Consider the following 15,097-nt stretch of genomic DNA (forward strand, 5'->3'; position numbering starts at 1 on the left):
TAGAGTCTAGAAGTTGCTGGATAGAGGTATTTAAGCTGCTCCAATTCACTTTGAAGAAACTATTTCAGTGGCTACAGTTTTGTGACTTTAAAGTTATTTAGGGACAAAAGAACCACCTTAGGAAAAACCACTCTCTGAATGTCAGCTCTAGCTTCCTTTGAATTCTAAAACAGTTCTAAACCAATGCGGTTAGCAGGTCTGTTTTTGATGAGAAAGGATTCAGCTTCCACTCTTAGAAGCAGTTTGCAGAATCTTAAGAGGCTACCATAACAAATATGGTTGCCTGCATTATATAAATAAAATGGAATTCCCAAACCCTGAGAATTCTGTAGGTAAAATTCTTAGCAACTCTGTGAATTATTTGGAGAATTTCAAAGGTTTTTTAGTTTTATCATTATCTACATTTTCTAAAACCATATGGAAGTGGAATTCCCTCCAACAAAGTAGGACAAGTGGGTAAAAAATAGAACAAAGCTTTAAAAAAAGACATTTTCTAGAGAACAAAGTCTTTTTTGAGGTTCTGCTCTATACATAAAGTTTTGGACCTGCTGACATTCAAAAATATGCCTGAGTCGTTTATTAAAGACAACCCAATACAATTTGTTCAGTTACAATTTAGTGCAATACACTAATAAAACTGTCTTATTGTTAAGTGTAGCAGCTTACCAACCTCTTTATGAAATCAAGGCTCGCGCCCAGCTGGAAAAGAACTGCTGGTAAGCACCAATATCAAATTTTTACTTTGGATAACTGGATGGTCACCAGTAACAGAATTTACTTCCCTCGTACAGGCTCTGATGCCCAGCATTCCAGAGTGCTTTGTAATCAAGTCGTACAGTTTTAACAAATGTAGAACCCAAGAGCTTTCCTTTCATTGTTTATCATCTGTCTTCCCTGCCTGGGCAGTGCTTGGTACAGCATAAATCTAAAGTCACACTTTTGGTAAGTGGTACCGGAAGAGTCAGAGAATACAATACAGCTGTGTTGATGCTGAATCCTGGCACTCAGTCAGGACGGCACAGTGTTTCCTAAAGTGGGATTGGGACCTGACATTATGAAAGTACCTCCCCTTCCCGTCCAATCCAACTCCCTGTTTAAATCAAGAAGAAAGTTGCAGTGTTGTAGAAATGCTTTTAATCTTGATTTGGAACAAACAGCAGGGTTTGGGCTCTTCTGCAGGCACCAACAATTTTGTTTACCATCAACAGAAGGTATCTGATGGCTATGTTATATTTGAAATAGCAAAATAAAGTTTATGTAAAAGAATGATTGGATTCAAACAAAAATATTAAGTATACGATAGTCCATGTGATAGCAGCAGGAGGCAGACACATCCCTAGGCAGATAGGGGCAGAGCCTCATTAAAACCCCACCTACAAACCAAAGACAGTTTAAAGCCTGAAAGCCAAGCTACAAGTCTTGGATAAATCCACAGACTGGATTGATAACCTCTCTTCCCACTTGGCACGGCTTCCTCTAATTAATCACCACCCTTCACCTACTTTACATACACCTACCCTTCCCTAATTCGTTTTTTACATTGTCAAGCCCACCTTTGGGTGGTGCCTTTGTTTTAGCCTTTTTTGCATACTTACAAACCGATCAGCACACACTCCCCCATTCTGAGCCCATGAAAGCCCCAGACTCAGCCACACTGGGGAACTGCCCACCTTTGGGTGGGGACAGGGGACACCCACTTGGGGTCCCCTCTCTGCTGAGAACTGTTTCATCACTCAGTAAAACTCATCTCCACCCTTCTCCCCTTTGGTTGTCACCCTAACCTTATTATTCTTGGATGCAGGACAAGAAACTGGGACCTGCTAAACAGCAAGTGCAAATAGAGCTATAGCCCTGTAGCAGCACTCTGTTCCGCTGGTGGAACAACGGGAGAGGGAACCACTGGCTGCCACACGCCTCCATTTACTGGGCTGCAGATGGCGGGACTAAAAGAGCTGTTAATACATCCCTATTTGCCTGGCATCTCTCCAAGTGTTCGGGCACCACCACATCCCCCTCATCTGGACACCAGAGTCTGATGCCAGAGTCACTTGCCACACGTCCAGGCCATCCACAGTCCTGCATGGAGTCTGTGCCTGGGCCAGCACTTGGAACAGCCATCCAGGCCTCCAGGCTCACTCATACACCCACTCCTTGCAGGCTGAGCGTGCATAGTGGCCACGGGATCTGGGCCAGGAGGAAAGCCAAACGCACAATGCCAGGCTGAGTGGGCAGGGCACCTCCTGCGGCCAGCCCAGGGCTGGAGGTCTCCAGCTGGCAAAGCGGCCCTGAAAAAAATCCCGTGTCATATGTGTGAAGAGAATAAAACAAACTGGGGAGAAGGCAGGTGAGTGTGATTGAAATTTGGCAAACACTGCACTAACATGAAAAATCTAAAGAAATTTTCCCACCAAACGCTAGCTCAGGACACTGTTAGCGCTTTTATTAAGGACTTTAAAACACGCTGTGGATATGAAAGGTACTCCATTTAGAGCTGCTAAGTGTTTCCTCACTCCCCACTATACCGGACCCAGCTGGGGCATTTCTCTTTCACCTCCAGTTGCTCCTTCTCATGGAGCTTAAAGACCATCAGGTGGGCCCGGGAGCCAGGCTCCTCAGTTGAGTTCCTGTGTGGCCAAAGGCAGCATGGGCCCTGTCTCAAACCCAGCCATGACTAGGGAGTAAATGTGCACTCAGGCAGGTTAGTTAACTGCTGAGCTTCTGTTTTTTAGTCTGTAAAATGGTTATCATGCTTACCCCCTGGAGTGCATTCATTCAACAACTTACTGAGCAGTCATTATGTACCGAAAACTGGGAATGAGGCGTTAACAATATAGTTTCTATCCTAGCAGAGCATAATTTCAGGGCAGAAGAGACAGACCCACATATAAAAATTTTAATAGCCAAGATGAGTTAGACATTCATTACATTTTATAAGTATGAGACAGAAAAATAGGGGTGATCTTGGGAATATGCTGAAGAAGTAACATATAAATGAGACCCAGAGGGCCAAAAGGAACCTGCTGTCTAAATGATGGGGTGAAGAGCATTCCAACTAGAGGGTACCCAGCCTGCAGATGGGAAAGAGATCATAAAAAAGGACTTAGGCAAGGCAGGCAACGGTCCAGGATGAAGGGGGTGAGGGGAGAAGACCCGTTAAAGAAATTGGATTTTATGCTATGAACAATGGGGTCTCACTTAGGGCTTAAGAAGGGGAATCCGAATTGCATTTATTTTTTTTTTGAGACAGTCTCGCTCTGCCACTCAGGCTGGAGTGCAATGGCACAATCTTGGCTCACTCCAACCTCCGCCTCCCAGGTTCAAGCAATTCTCCCACCTTAGCCTCCCGAGGAGCTGGAATTACAGGCACCCGCCATCATGCTCGGCTAATTTTGTAGAGACGGGGTTTCACCATGTTGGCCAGGCTGATCTCGAACTCCTAACCTCAAGTGATTCACCCGCCTCGGCCTCCCAAAGTGCTGGGATGACAGGCGTGAGTCAACGCGCCCGGCCTTCGATTTGCCTTTTTAATACAACTGTGTGCGCTCCAACTCTGTGGAGAACGGTTTGGAGACAAAGGAAGTGAGAGGGCTCTTGTTGAAGGCGTTCGACGGGAGCCGATTCGTAAGGTGAGGAAGTGATGACAGCAGCTGCCAACCTTACTGTGCGATCATCTGGGGCCGGCCAGGCACGATTCGAAGCGCCTCATCGGGTGTAAACTCGCTTCACCCTCAGGACAACTCTATACTACGTACCGTGACCGTCCTCCTATACTGGGAAACCAAGCACAGAAAGCTTAAGCGTCTGGCACGTGGTGGGCGCTTTCCTACTCACTTTCTGGGACCACGCACCTGTAAGCTAAGGTCTGGGCATAAAAACCCCAGCAGAGGCCCGTAGCGCCGCGCCCAGGCAGGACACAGGTCTCCGCGGCGCCTGTGCGCGCCCCCTGAGACGCTGTGATCGGAGAAAACCGAGGCCCAGGGGCCGAGGCGACCCTGCCCCGTCTTCCCGGCCGCGCCGCTTCCTCGCGGTCCGCCTCCAGCCCTGCAGGACCCCAGCAGCCCGCGAACCGCGACCGGTCAGGAGCAGGATCCCGGGCCCGACCGCAGCCCGCGAGAGACCGCACCGAGTCCGCGCTCGCTACCGCCCAACACGTACCTGAGGCGCACGGAACCCACGCTCGCCTCGGATCCCGCCCCTTCGGCGGCCGCCGCGCATGCGCGCAGAAACCCTCGGGGCAGCGGCGCGGGGCTCGAGGTCCGGCCCCTTCCCCTTCCGGGGAGCGCACCGCTGGGTCCTAAAGCCCGCCGGGTGTCTACCCAGGACGGGGCTCGGGAGACCTCGTCTCCCCTAGCTCTTGGCTGACCTCCTGGAGACTTCTTAAAACGAATGGAGAACCAGAAAGGCGTCCCCTAACTTCTCTCTAGTTAACTACGAGCAAGACTCACCCTCTTTACGGAATTCTCATGGCTCAGGCTCCCGGGACTCCATGCAGCGGCGTTTGGTTTAAAGTGGAGAGAGGATACGCTTAGGATAAAGGCAGCTGCAAGGAGACCTGTGTCCTGGGAAGGGCTGGGTGCAGACTTTGAAATCTGCTGTAAAATAAAATGTTAAATGAGTTCCCACCGGACTCAGAACTTCGAATGTCTGTTCCTTCTTCGAAACAGTTGCGTTCTTTTAAAATCTTCTGAGAAACGGAACTCGCCCCACAGTCCTTGCCTTCAATAAGGATGTTTGCTGTGGGATTTGGGCTCTGTGCTATTTGTGGTATTTATTCTTGGAATCTCTCTCAAACTAGGCATGTCTTCCAGAGGACTGAGTGAAATACATTTGTGTAAACATAACGGCTCGTTTCGTTCGTTCATTGAAGATCTACTTTGTGCCATGTACAGTGCTAGGTGCTGGGGTTATCTGGAGGACAGAGCAGATGTAGTAGCTACCCTGGGAGCTCGATCTCAATGACTTGCTGATCTGAACGAGAATCCTGGACTTGGCTCTTTTCGTTTGTCTTTGTTTGTTCACACTCTTTTTGTCTCCAATAATGTTTAGCATAGTGTCATAGATCTAAATGAGTAAAAGTAACTTACTGCAAGATGGAGGGAGAGAATGAAATAAATCATGAACCAGGCATTGAACCAGCACCTAGAAGCGCTTGGATTTCCGGCCACACGCAACTAGTAAAGAGGACAGAGGGGGCGGAGCCAAGTGCTGGGGGCAGGCCTGGGCGCCTCACTGCCAGGGCGGCTCCTAGGAAACTTAATTAAACAAAGGCTCTGGCCAATAGCCCTGCGGGATTAACGCGAGTGGGTTGGCAGGTTGTCCAATGGGAGGAGACGACGGAGTTGCGCGGTGAAGTTCGGCTTCCTGAGCCGCGGCGGGCGTCGCCGCGTTAGGCTGCGAGCCAGGCCGGGGCAGCAGTGGGCCGTGTTTGGGGTGCTGGGGTTCGGTTGTTACAGTCGCGATGTTCTTCTCCGAGGCCAGAGCCAGGTCGCGGACGTGGGAAGCCAGTCCCTCGGAACACAGGATGTGGGTGGAAGTAGGTGTCCGGAGGGCGACTGAGCCTCGGACTTCAGCTTGGCCTGGGCCTCTCGCTTTCTCCCCCGCGCCTGGGTCTCTCTCTGCCGGGTTGTACAGATAAGACCTGGGCTACCTGTCCAAAGGGTTGTGGTTGATGACTGATCCTGGAGCTGCAGGGCTCCTGGCTCCCCGTCCAGGACTACGGCTACCTCCAAGTTCCTTCTCCTTTCCCTCTACATAGTCTATTAATGGTAACCACGAATCTGCATCTCTCCTCCCGCCTTTCAAAGCCAGCCCCTTTGCCTCACCTTCCTAGCTCCAGGACTGAATTTTGGGTAGAATTTATCTCGGTGGTCTAAGTGAATTAATTTGCGTCATCCTAGCGATTAACTGGTTTTACTTTCTTGAGGGAAATTTCAGCCCATCTTTAAGAAGATTTTAGTCCATCTTTGATTTTTCTTGAGAATTAATATTGGGATAATGAAATTCTATTTTCATACTCTACCGCTGGGCCAAGTTTTAGATTTTCGAGGTCCAAATTATATAAACTAGTAATAAAAATAAGAAGAAACAGTTTCTGTCTCATTAACTAAAGCTATTTAATGTTCTTCAGGTATTTAAGGCATGTGATGAAGATCACAAAGGATATCTCAGCAGAGAGGACTTTAAAATTGCTGTTGTAATGCTGTTTGGGTACAAGCCCTCCAAGGTAGAGCTTTCTTATATATTTGGGGATGGGGTAGACGATCAGTGGTGCATGGACCTTGAGAAAAGTCCACAGGGCTAGCTTAGGATGTTTATAAATTGCTTTATAAGCAATTTCAGAGATGTGCCCAGTGCTGAATTTTAGCTTCCTCTTAACACCTCAGCCCAGAGATGAAGTAGAAATCTTTTCCACTGGAGCCTACACAAGCCTATCTCACTACCAGGCTGCTAATAACCATTATAAATACGAGACGCTAGAGAGGTGCCAAGAGGGAAGGCCGAAAGGGAAGTGCTGGTAACAGGATAAGTTTACATAGGACGTGACATAGTCTCTTTCTCGTTTTACTTTTGTTGCTTTGTTTATAAAATACATCCACAGTCAAAAAATTAAAACAGTGCAGAAAGGTATAAAGTTGAGCATAAAAATCTGCTCCCCGCCTACCAGAGGGTCCAGCTCCTAGGGGATTACCATTAACAGTTTTTTGTGTAATTCTGAAATTTTCTATCCATGACATACATATGCATAGTCTTTTACTGAAACCATAAATGGGTAAATATTGTGCCTACTTTAACTTGCTTTTCTCATTTAACAATATATCAACCTAAAAGCACACACCACTACCACATTTTAAAATATAGTTGCACATTATTTTTTTTAGCCAGGTTCCTGTGTGGGGTTATATATGTGTTTTTGTTTTTTTTTTTTTCCTACAAACATTGCTGCAATGATACACACATTTATGTCCTTGTGGCTGTATATCTGTGGAATAAGTTCCTAGAAGTATAATTGCTAGGTCATGAAATATGTACATTTAAAATTTTGTTAGATATTTGCTCTCCAGAAAAGATTGCACCAATTCACCAATAATGAGAGTTGAGCTGAGCTTCCATGAACCTCATACTTGAGTAGGGCAAGCTTCCTGTTCACCCCTGTCTTTATGCTTTTCTGCTTTCCTGTTACATTCATTCTAGAGACAATGCCCTTCTTGTTAAGCTGGAATTAGTCGTAGTCGAGATACTGTCCAGATTCAAGAAATTGAGCTGCCACCATCAAGCAAAGGGAGCACTCAGGGCTCGGCCTGGAATGCCGTCCCTCACTCTCATTAGACCAGACAGCTTGGCAATTAATTAGGGCCTAGCTGTTCCTGATGAGTGGGCTCTGCCTTTCTGTCAGACTGAAAGCCCAGCAAAGCCAGGGACCCTGTGATGTCATGCTTCTCTGCTCTATTTGTGTCAACAGAACATACTGTGAAGTTGTGATGTACAATAAGTATTAATATATTATCTTGACCCAAGTAGGTTGCATGGACAGCCCAGGTGGGTTCAGAGTGGCTCAGCTATGAGGGGATGCCTAGTTACTGAGAAGCTTATTATGGCGCTCAGAGAAGTAGTCAGGGCCAACTTTTAGAAATTGCAGCTCTCCTGTTTACCTGTAATCATTTCAGCTGGAATTAAAAAGCAAGTCAGCTAAAATGAGTCAGCCTGTGAAGCACTGTATTTAACTTGGATTCACCTGGAAAGGTATCTTGTCTCATTTTGCCTTTCTCACCCTTGAGTCTACTTGGTTTCAATTTTAGAATGAGAAATTTAATGACAAATACAGTGATGTAACATACTGTACATACACTCCATGAAATTTAACAGATTTTACTTTTCATACTGGGATAAGGTTTTCCATTTTATTTTTTAAGCAAATGAACTATTTACTAACCACAGATCACTAAATGGTAAAGTATTCACTAATAGCGTGTCACCTATAAACTTAGTCATTGTACAATGAACTTTTATTATGCAAGTAACTCAATATATAATTTCTGTGAAATTCAACAGATTTTTTAGACTAGGTTGAGGTTTGGGGTTTCATTTTTGAACATTGCTTTTGAGCAAATGAAATATTTACTGACTGCAGGTCATGAAGCAATAAAATACTTATATAATAAATCACTTATACGTTCATGCGGTTGTTTACATTATTTATTTATTTTTTGAGATGCAGTCTTGCTCTGTCACCGAGGCTAGAGTGCAGTGGCGTGATCCAGGCTCACGGCAACCTCCACTTTCCAGGTTCAAGCAATTTTCCTGCCTCAGCCTCCAGAGTAGCAGGGACTACAGGTGCACACCACCATACCTAGTTCTTTTTTTTTCTTTTTTTTTGTATTTTTAGTAGAGACGGGGTTTCACCATGTTGGCCAGGCTGGTCTCCAACTCCTGACCTCAAGTGATCTGCCCACCTCAGCCTCCCAAAGTGCTAGGATTACAGGCGTGAGCCACTGCGCCCACCCACACATAGTGAAATTTATTGTTTCTATTTAATAAAAGGAGTACTTGCTAGTTGCTAGTGATATAAAGATGAATGAAACACAGTCTCTACTTTGAAGCAGTTCAGAGTTTAATGTAGAAAGACATAAAACTGTGAAAGATACCAAGAAAGAGAAGAGATTGAAAAACAGAAAGTGAAGGGAACAAAGAAGGAAGGCCGAATTCTAGTGGTAACTATAACAGTCGGGGTGGTCATTTAGACTAGAGAAGATAGATTACTCTGGTAAGTATCTAGGAACACTTTGTGGGTGGTGGGACAAGTTAGGCCCTGATGACTGACTGGATGCAGTGGTGGTAAGGGTGACATGACCACCGGGACTGAAGGGATAGCGATGCCACCAATTAAGAGAAAATTTAAGAGTAGGTTCAGAGGAAGTCAGTGAGTTTCGATTGGAACACATTGAGTTTGAGGCAGCTACGAGCATTCCAAGTGCATTCACTCGTTAAATAATGTGCTGTCTATTGAGGTTATGGTGGGGAAAATCTGCTGTTAGATGTTACTGCTTCCCTGAGATGTAGGAATCTGAAATTGGGTGGAGAGGGTAGGGCTGGAGATAGGCTTGGGGATCTTTGGTTTGCATGTGGTTGCTCAAAACATGAGGCTGGATGGCATTGCCCAGGAAGAGTATGCAGAATAGGAAGAGCTGTGGTCTGAGGATAACATTAGGGAATACCAGCATTTAAGGGTAGGAAGGGACTTGAAGAAGTTGGAGTGGGAACCATTTGGCAGGGACAAGAGGAACCAAGAAAATGCAGGAAATCCAAGACTGGGAAGAGTTCAAGACCAGAAGTGGAGAAATTATGTCAGATGCCACCAAGGCTCTAATACTATAATGTTTATAAAGCCCTTTTAACAGTGTGGTAAAGGGCTTATATTTTAACATTTAGTTAAAGCAGGTCCTCATGTTTTCTATACAGTAAAATCTCAAATGTTTAAAGATGCATAGGGGAAAAAAACTGATTAGTCTAAAATGATAACAGTGATTTTCACTGGATGACTGATTTTTTAATTTTCCTCATAATTTTTTGTGCTTTCTACATCAATCTTGTGGTACTTTTATAACCAGGAAAAAAAATTTAAAAATAGAGCCATAGTGCCCATTATAACAATTGTTTGTATTTGTCTGAAGCAGAAAGGCTGCCTGTTAGATTATATATGGGACAGCCAAATTGATTTTCTGTGCTTAAACTGTTTTGGTCAGTGGAATAAAGTTTTGGGGGCTATTAGAGGCTAGCAGATTAGTGTCTGCTATTTTATAGATGTTGATGGAAAAGTAAAATGACTGTTATAGCTATTGTGTGTCATTGCTTGTCTGCTTGGTTCAACAAACTTGGTTTCTCATAAAATAGATGCTTATTCCCACCTGAAGAATTAAGAACTTGCACTGTGAAAACATTTGATAAAATTACATGTTCTATTATTTTTTCCTCTTTTCTAGATAGAAGTGGATTCTGTGATGTCTTCAGTAAATCCAAATACTTCTGGTAATGTGAAAGTTAATATTTTTAGTACCTTATTTAGACACTGAGATGGCTTGACTGTGTCCCTACATCAATCTCATCTCAAATTCCCATGTGGTGTGGCAGGGACCTGGTGGAAGGTAATTGAATCATGGGGGCGGGTTTTTCCCATGCTGTTCTCATGATACCAGATAAGTCTCATGAGATCTGATGGCTTTCTAAGGGGGGATTTCCCTGCACAAGCTCTCTCTTTGCCTGCTGCCATCCATGTAAGATGTGACTTGCTCATCTTTGCCTTCTGCCATGATTGTGAGGTTTCCCCAGCCACGTGGAACTGTAAGTCCATTAAACTTCTTTCTTTTGTAAATTGCCCAGCCTTGGATATGTCTTTATCAGTAGCGTGAAAAGGGACTAATAACACTCACAAAATGAAAATTAAAAACGGAAACTAGGCTGGGTGCGGTGGCTCACGCCTGTAATCCCAGCACTTTGGGAGGCCAAGGCGGGTGGATCACCTGAGGTCAGGAGTTCGAGACCAGCCTGGCAAAGATGATGAAACCCGGTCTTTACTAAAAATACCAAAAATTAACTGGACGTGGTGGTGGGTGCCTATAATCCCAGCTGCTCGGGAGGGTGAAGCAGGAGAATCGCTTGAACCAAGGAGATAGAGATTGCAAAGAGCCAAGATCGCAGCATTTGCACTCCACCTGGGCGCCATTGCACTCCAGCCTGGGTGACAAGAGTGAAACTCTGTCTCTAAATAAATAAATAAATAAAAACTATATAGCATTATATTTAAGCACATCTTTGTTTTGTTTCTCGTTGTCCAAAAGGTTTTGGTTGTTTTTATTTTATTTTTTAATTTTTAATTTTTGTAGGTGTATGTATAGAGAGGTGGTACATGAGAAGTTTTGATGTAGGCATGTTATGTGTAATAATCACATCCTGGGAAATGGGATAACTATCCCCTTGAGCATCAGTCCTTTGTGTTACAAACAGTCCAATTATACTCTTAGTTATTTTTAAATGTTTATTATTTTGACTATAGTCACCCTATTGTGCTATCAAATACTAGGTATTACTAGTCACATCATGGAGAATGGGGTATCCTTGCTATCAAGCATTTATCTTTCGTGTTACCAAAAATCCAATTATACTCTTTTGGTTATTTCTTAATGTACAATTAAGTTGTTATTGACTATAGTTACCATGCTGTACTATCAAATACTAGGTCTCATTCTTTTTTTTTTTTTTTTTTTTTAATCCATTAGCCATCCACACCTCTCCCCAACTCCCCCACTACCCTTCCCAGCCTCTGGTAACCATCCTTCCACTTTCTTTGTCCATGAGTTCAATTGTCTTGATTTGTAGATCCCAAAAGTGAGAACATGCAGTGTTTGACTTTCTGTGCCTTATTTGACCTAACATAATGACCTCCCATTTTCATCTGTGTTGTTGCAAATGACAGGATCTCATTCTTTTTTATTGCTGAGTAGTACTCCACTGTGTGTACCACATTTTCTTTATCCATTCATCTGTTGGTGGACACTGAGGTTTCTTCCAAATCTTGCCTATTGTGGACAATGCTGCAACAAACAGTATATGAGAGTGCAGATATCTTCCATATGCTGATTTCCTTTCTTTTGGGTATATACCCAGCAGTGGGATTGCTGGATCATATAGTAGCTCTATTTTTAGTTTTTTGAGGAACCTCCAAATGGTTCTCCATAGTGATTGTACTAATTTACATGCCCACCAGCAGTTTATAAGAGCTCTCTTTTCTCCACATCCTTGCCAGCCTTTGCTATTGCCTGTCTTTTAGATAAAAGCCATTTTAACTGTGGTGAGATATTATTGTAGTTTTGATGGCATTTTTCTGATCAATGATATTGAGCACCTTTTACATATGCCTGTTTGCCATTTGTATGTCTTCTTTTGAGATTCTTTTAATTTTGATTATTTATAAATATGTTTATTACAGGGAAATTTTAAACTGTTGAAGTGCATAAAGAAAAAATATCACTCATAATTTTAACATTCAAAAAATGATACTAGGTTTTCTGACTTTTGCATCTGGATGAATGGACATGGCACCTACTGAAAAGAGAAGATGGCAGGCGGGTGGGGCCATGGGGTGGGGGCAGGGGGCGGGCAATGCTTGGGGGTAAGGGAGACTAAGAGCTCAATTTTGAATATGTTTGAGAAGTGTTAGTTTACTATGTCCAAGCAGTCGGACTGGATGAATTTCAGAAGTAAGTTCTGGGCTGAAGAAATGTGGGAGTCATCAGTCTGTAGACAGATTTTAAAATAATGAGAATGGATGAGACCACTTAGAGAGATAGAGTGGACTGAGAATGTTAAGAACTCTAGCCAGTAGAAGTCAGGTGGAAGATGAAGAAATGGCAAAGGAGACTTAGGAGTGATGGAGGGGCAAGAGGAAAATCGAGTGTTTGATCAAAAACCAAGAGAAGTAGATATTTTAATGAGGAAGGTGTGCTCAGCACTATCAAATGCTCCAGAAAGGTGAGGTGGCATAACTGATGAGTATCCTTTGCAGTTGGCCACCTGGAGGTGTTTGGTGACTTTAGCAAGAGGCATTTCAAAGTGTGGTGAGGGCAGACTGGGTTGAAGATAAGTGGAAGGTGATGGTAAAGTGTGACAATGTGAGTAGATGAGGCTTTCGTTAAGTCCAGAGTGGCAGTGGATCAAGAGATGTTTTGTTTGCTTGTGATTGTTAATATTTAAATGGAAGAATGTGTTCCCAAGCTTAGCCGAATGATCTAGTGAAGAGGAGGAAAGAAGATGAGAGAGGGAGGGAAGAGACCTGTTGTGTAAGGGGAGAGGATCCAGAGCATGTTGAATTGGCTTTTTAAATATTACCTTTTTTTGAATAATTTAAAACTTCCAAAAAGTTCAAAATAAATTAGTACAGAGAATAGCTTACTCTCTGTATAAGGTACACCTTTTACCCAGATTGACATTGTTAACATTTTACCCCATCTTCCTTCTCCTTTGCACTTTCTACCACTATCCCTTTCTCTTCTGTACTGAACATAACCACAGTATGCTTATCATGTTCATAAATATAGGTTGATACTGTGTTTTATCTGATTTATCATCTATATTTTGTCGGTTGATCTAATAACATCCTTAATAATATCTTTCCTTTTTTAGTATTTTAAAAAATCATAAGTGTATCTAGGGAAAAAAAAGACACATTATGTGAATAGGAACAAAGCTAAAAATGACAGCAGTTGGCTGCTGGTGGTGACTCACACCTGTAATCCCAGCACCTTGGGAGGCCAAAGCAGGAGGATTGTTTGATGCCAGGAGTTCAAGACCAGTCTGGTCAATATAGTATGAGACTATCTCAACAAAAAAGCAAAAAAACAAAACAAAACAAACCATAGCCTGGCATGATGGCACGTGCCTATAATCTTAGCTACCTGGGAGGCTGAGGTAGGAAGATCCCTTGAGCCCAGGAGTTTGAGGTTGCACTTAGCCATTATCACACCACAGCACCCCAGCCTGGGCGACAGAGTAAGACCTCATCTCTTAAAAAAGTTAATTAATTAATTCAAAAGAAGAAGAAAATGGGAACAAGAATAGATGGAAATAGACAAGTAGAAAACAAACAATATGGTAGATTTAAATCCAGTCATTAATGTTTTAGTTAGATGTAAATGATCTCAACAGCCCCATTGAAAGGGAGATACTGTTAAATTAGATAAGCGAGTACAAACTAACTCTGTGTTGCCTAGAAGCCCACTTGAAATATAAGGGCAAAAAAGATTAGAAATATATACTGTACTGAACACTAACCAAAAGAATGCCAAAGTGAGCATGTTAATATCAGATGCAGTAGACTTCAGAAGAAGGAATATTACCAGGGATAAGGACAGCCAGTTCATTAAGGGAATTAAATATTTATGCCCCTGGCTGGGTGTCATGACTCAAGCCTATAATCCCAGCACTTTGAGAGGCCAACGCAGCCAGATCACTTGAGGCCAGGAGTTTGAGACCAACCATGATGAAACCCCATCTTTATGAAAAAATAAAAATTATCTGAACATGGTGGTGCATACCTGTAATCCCAGCTACTCGGGAGGCTGAGGCACGAGAATTATTTGCGCCCGGGAGGTGGAGGTTGCAGTGAGCCCAGATTGCACCATGACACTCCAGCCTGGGTGACAGAGCAAGACTCTGTCTCAAAAAAAAAAAAAAAAAAATCCCCTAATAATGGAAATTCAAAATACATGAAGCAAAAAACTAATAAAACTGTAAAGAAAAATGGACAAATCCATGATCATGGTAGGAGGCTGCAACACCCCTATCAATAATTAATGAAGCAAGTAGACATAAAATCAATAAGGATATAGGAGACGTGAACAACACTGTCAACCAGTGTGACCTAATTGTCATCTATAGAATGTTCTACCCAACAACAGCAGAATACACATTCTTTTCAAGTCTACACAGCATATTTAATAAAATTGGTCATACTCTGGGCCATTAAACATGTCAATACATTTAAAGTACAAAGTATGTTCTTTGTGATGGAATTATATTAGAAACCAATAGCAAAGCTGTCTGGAAAAGTTGCAAATAGTTGTTCCAAATAAAAGTTTAAAAGTTCCAGATAAATAGTACACTTCTAAATAACTCATAGGTCAAAGAAAAAAATCAAAAGGGAAAAATTAGGAAGTATTTTGAATTAAATGTAAAGACCACATTTCAAATTTTGTAGGATGGATTGAAAGCAATACTTGGAAAGTGGTAGCACTAACTTTCTATGTTTGGGAAAGAATAAATGTCTCAAACTGATGACCTCAGCTTCTACCTTTAATTAACTTCCACCTTTAACTACAAAAAAGAGTAAATAAGGCCCAAAATAAGTGGAGGAAAGGAAATAGTAAAGATTGTAATGGAAATTGATGAAATTGGAAAGAGGACAAACAGAAAAAAATTAAAAGCTGATTTTGTTGAGGTAATCAATAAAAATGAGAAACTACTACCCACACTGAGCAGTGGGGGAAAAAAAGAGATCAGGGATTACTAATATTTAGATTGAAAATCTGTTACACTTTATATACAAGTT

At 42.8% G+C, this 15,097-nt stretch overlaps 2 protein-coding genes across 17 annotated transcripts in view; one reads left to right on the plus strand and one right to left on the minus strand.

Moving 5' to 3' along the window:
• The window catches only part of TDP1 (tyrosyl-DNA phosphodiesterase 1), an 88,467-nt gene extending 83,897 nt beyond the window's left edge, over positions 1-4,570 (minus strand). For 2 of the 5 annotated variants that reach the window (XR_002523663.2, XM_003902148.4), the window contains exon 1: positions 4,156-4,223. The gene's annotated coding sequence lies outside the window, so the exon portion shown is untranslated. Of the gene's footprint in view, positions 1-3,848; positions 4,225-4,445 lie in introns of those variants that run through there. The other 3 variants (XM_009212114.4, XM_009212115.4, XM_009212116.4) reach the window with 3 other exon arrangements.
• A 114-nt stretch (positions 4,571-4,684) lies between these two features.
• Positions 4,685-15,097, plus strand: part of EFCAB11 (EF-hand calcium binding domain 11) — a 160,660-nt gene continuing 150,247 nt past the window's right edge. For 5 of the 12 annotated variants that reach the window (XM_031669040.1, XM_031669041.1, XM_009212125.4 and 2 more), the window contains exons 1-3: positions 4,795-5,533; positions 6,128-6,223; positions 9,978-10,023. In XM_031669040.1, coding sequence (XP_031524900.1) covers positions 5,459-5,533; positions 6,128-6,223; positions 9,978-10,023 — 217 coding nt within the window. In that variant the 5' untranslated portion in view covers positions 4,795-5,458. The other 7 variants (XM_009212120.4, XM_031669038.1, XM_009212119.4 and 4 more) reach the window with 7 other exon arrangements.

The sequence above is a fragment of the Papio anubis genome, chromosome 7, assembly GCF_008728515.1.
Source record: "Papio anubis isolate 15944 chromosome 7, Panubis1.0, whole genome shotgun sequence".
NCBI classification, from domain to species: domain Eukaryota; kingdom Metazoa; phylum Chordata; class Mammalia; order Primates; family Cercopithecidae; genus Papio; species Papio anubis.